The sequence below is a fragment of the Crocodylus porosus genome, unplaced genomic scaffold, assembly GCF_001723895.1.
Source record: "Crocodylus porosus isolate Cpor-Errol unplaced genomic scaffold, CroPor_comp1, whole genome shotgun sequence".
Taxonomy (NCBI): Eukaryota; Metazoa; Chordata; order Crocodylia; family Crocodylidae; genus Crocodylus; species Crocodylus porosus.
In genome coordinates this window covers 175345461-175348217 of record NW_017728906.1, presented here as the reverse complement: position 1 = coordinate 175348217, position 2757 = coordinate 175345461, and the positions used below count along the sequence as shown (strand labels likewise).

At 40.3% G+C, this 2757-nt stretch overlaps 1 protein-coding gene across 1 annotated transcript in view; it reads right to left on the bottom strand.

The window, feature by feature from the left end:
* The window catches only part of LOC109306712 (CWF19-like protein 2), a 120772-nt gene extending 118769 nt beyond the window's left edge, over nucleotides 1-2003 (bottom strand). The window contains exon 1 of the mRNA XM_019530249.1: nucleotides 1882-2003. Within this exon, the coding sequence (XP_019385794.1) occupies nucleotides 1882-1974 (93 nt within the window). The 5' untranslated portion in view covers nucleotides 1975-2003. The remainder of the gene's footprint in view (nucleotides 1-1881) is intronic.
* Nucleotides 2004-2757: the final 754 nt, after the last annotated feature.

The following is a 2757-nucleotide window of genomic DNA, read 5'->3' as shown; positions in this document are numbered from 1 at the left end:
TTCAGGAGGGATGTGGACAACATGGAGAGGGTCCAGAGGAGGGCCACCCGCATGATCCGGGGACACCAAGGCAGACCCTACAATGAGAGACTGGACCTGAACCTGTTCAGCCTTCACAAGAGAAGGATGAGGGGGGACTTGGTGACTGTCTATGAACTCACTACGGGGGACCAGAAGGGTTTGGGAGAGACCTCATTTCCCCTAGCGCCCCCTGGCATAACAAGGAATAACAGCCACAAGCTGTTGGAGAGTAGGTTTAATTTAGACATCTGCAAGAACTACTTCACAATTAGGGCAACTAGGATCTGGAACCAACTTCCAAGGGAAGTGGTGCTGGCTCCTACCCTGGGGAGTCTTTAAGAGGAGGCCTGATGCCTACCCTAGCTGGGATCATTTGAGCCCAGTTTTTAATCCTGCCCAGGCAGGGGGTCGGACTTGAAGATCTACAAGGTCCTTTCCAACCCTACTTCTATGATTCTATGACCACAGAAGTAAGGTGCCTTGCTCCCTGTCACATGGAAAAATAGGGAAGCTGAGCAAAATACATTACATTTTAAATCTGGACAGAGATTAATACAACCTTTTTGTTGTGTAAAAAGTTAATTTGATTTTCATCTCTGTTTTAAAATGAAAGTATAGGTCCCATATTTCTAATCTTACACAATTACAACAGTTAAATCAAATGAAGAAACAAATAGCAAGATTATGATTTTGACTACTGCTATCAAATTGTGTTCAAAATTTTAAAGGGAAAATGTCACATACATCATCCATACTTAGCAGAATGCTTTTACTAGGGATATTCTTTTCTGTTACTTAAAAAGAGTACATTACATTGTTGTTACATTAATCTACATTCGTAATATTAAAAGTATCATCTATGATTACTCCCTAAACGTATCTAGATCCTTTGTCAGTTTGATTCTTTTATAGATGTTACACCAGTCGGGGTTAACTCAGTTCCATCAATTCCAGTAGTTTTCACTTCACACACAGAGGGCTGCAGTGGGATGGACCTCCTTGATTCACTGAGGCCAAGGCTCTGCTATTGCAGACAAGCACACCTGTTCACAGAGGGGGGGGGTTTATGCTTTTTAAAACATGAGTGTTTTTTTCCAAACATTCTTGGAGAAAAACATTAAAAATCAGGAAGATAAAATGCATCAAAATTGGCAGGGAAACCAAGTACCTAAAATAACTTTCAGTTCTTTTTTTTTAAAGCTGACTACATCTTATCCACTCAAGACACAATGATTGATTGGCAAAGTAAAATGGAAACCTGACACATTTTAGACCTGACCTGGTTGAAACCTTTAGGCACTACCACAATGCAAATTCCTCCTCCATCTTTGTCATGGCAGATGAAGACAAGTGGACAGTGGTTTCCTATTGAACAGGAAAAAGAGGAAACTACAGTATTTTCCTGCCAGTGCCAAAATGAAGACAGATGACATCCTGACTTCTCTGGGACCACGTTATCACCCCAGTACTCAGTAACCATTGTCCATTCTACACTGCATTTTAGGATTTCCTGCTCTCCCGCTACCAGGGGGCAGTGCCTCTTGAGACTGAGATACTCAACAACTGCAGGTTTAGCATCACTTTCTAACACAAACCTACAAGAGCTGCTTCATACATGTTCCCTGTTTTCTAAAGGCTTTTGGGGGTGAATCTCCTACACTACCTAATCAGCCATCACCATTTTTAGAAGTCACAAAGAAGGTTGCACCTAAATCTCAGGCTTAATTAAGAGCTTTTTATACAGCTCACAATGTGTCTGATCTTTCAACCTCTCTTTTTCACTATGAGTCACAGCATGTAGCTCATTGTGCTTGCAAAAGCAATGACAGCAATACGTTAGGGCAAACTTACAAACCTTACCATGTTTCCCATCAGTTCTGCTTTCAAAATTCTGGCTCCCAGCCTGTTCATCTCCTCATCACTAAGGACTTGGGGAGTCTCATCCTTTGGCATATGTCTGGTAAAAATACAAGCAGCATTCAGTGCACAGGAAATAAAAGAACAACATACATACGACATATTATTTGACTGTCATTGGCAAATAAGTTGAAATACTAAAAATGTATTGCTCAAGTACACTTATAGAAATCCTCTATGTAGAGAAATCAAGAATGTTTATAGAAATCTATTCACATTCTGGGGTTACTTTTGCTAATGCAAAACACTTAATAGTCTCAAGCCAGGCTCCATGATTTAAGAATTTTTCCTCCTCCTCAGTATCCACCTCAGAACCCAAGAGGAGGTGAGGAGGGGAAATCAAACTTTCCCTAGTTGTTCCCATTTGGGAGATACGTCATTTTTCTTTCGAAAGCTTTGAGTGGTTCTTAAATTTAATCTATGTTTAGGACAAGCTTTGTTTACCAAAATAGTTTAGCTTGTACTAAAAGTTGCACTGAAAATTCATTGGTCCTAACCAGGGGTAGGTCCAAGGAGGGTACAGTGACATCCCACTTTGACTCCAGTTTCACACAGTTTAAAACCAAATGCCTAGCAGTGGTAGCACTATTTCTATTCAGACAGTGCTGACACAGCCAATTGACTTCATGCCTCATTATAATCTATCGGATTCCTTCTAATCTCAATTTACTCCATATTTGTCAACAATCCTCTCTCCTCTGTAATGGTCTTGATGTTCAATTAATCAAAATATCCTTTCTTCTGGAATTTTTCTGTTAGTCATTCCTGGTAATCTCAATCTTCCAATTCATAGCTCTTCAGACTGTTTTTTGGTTCTAC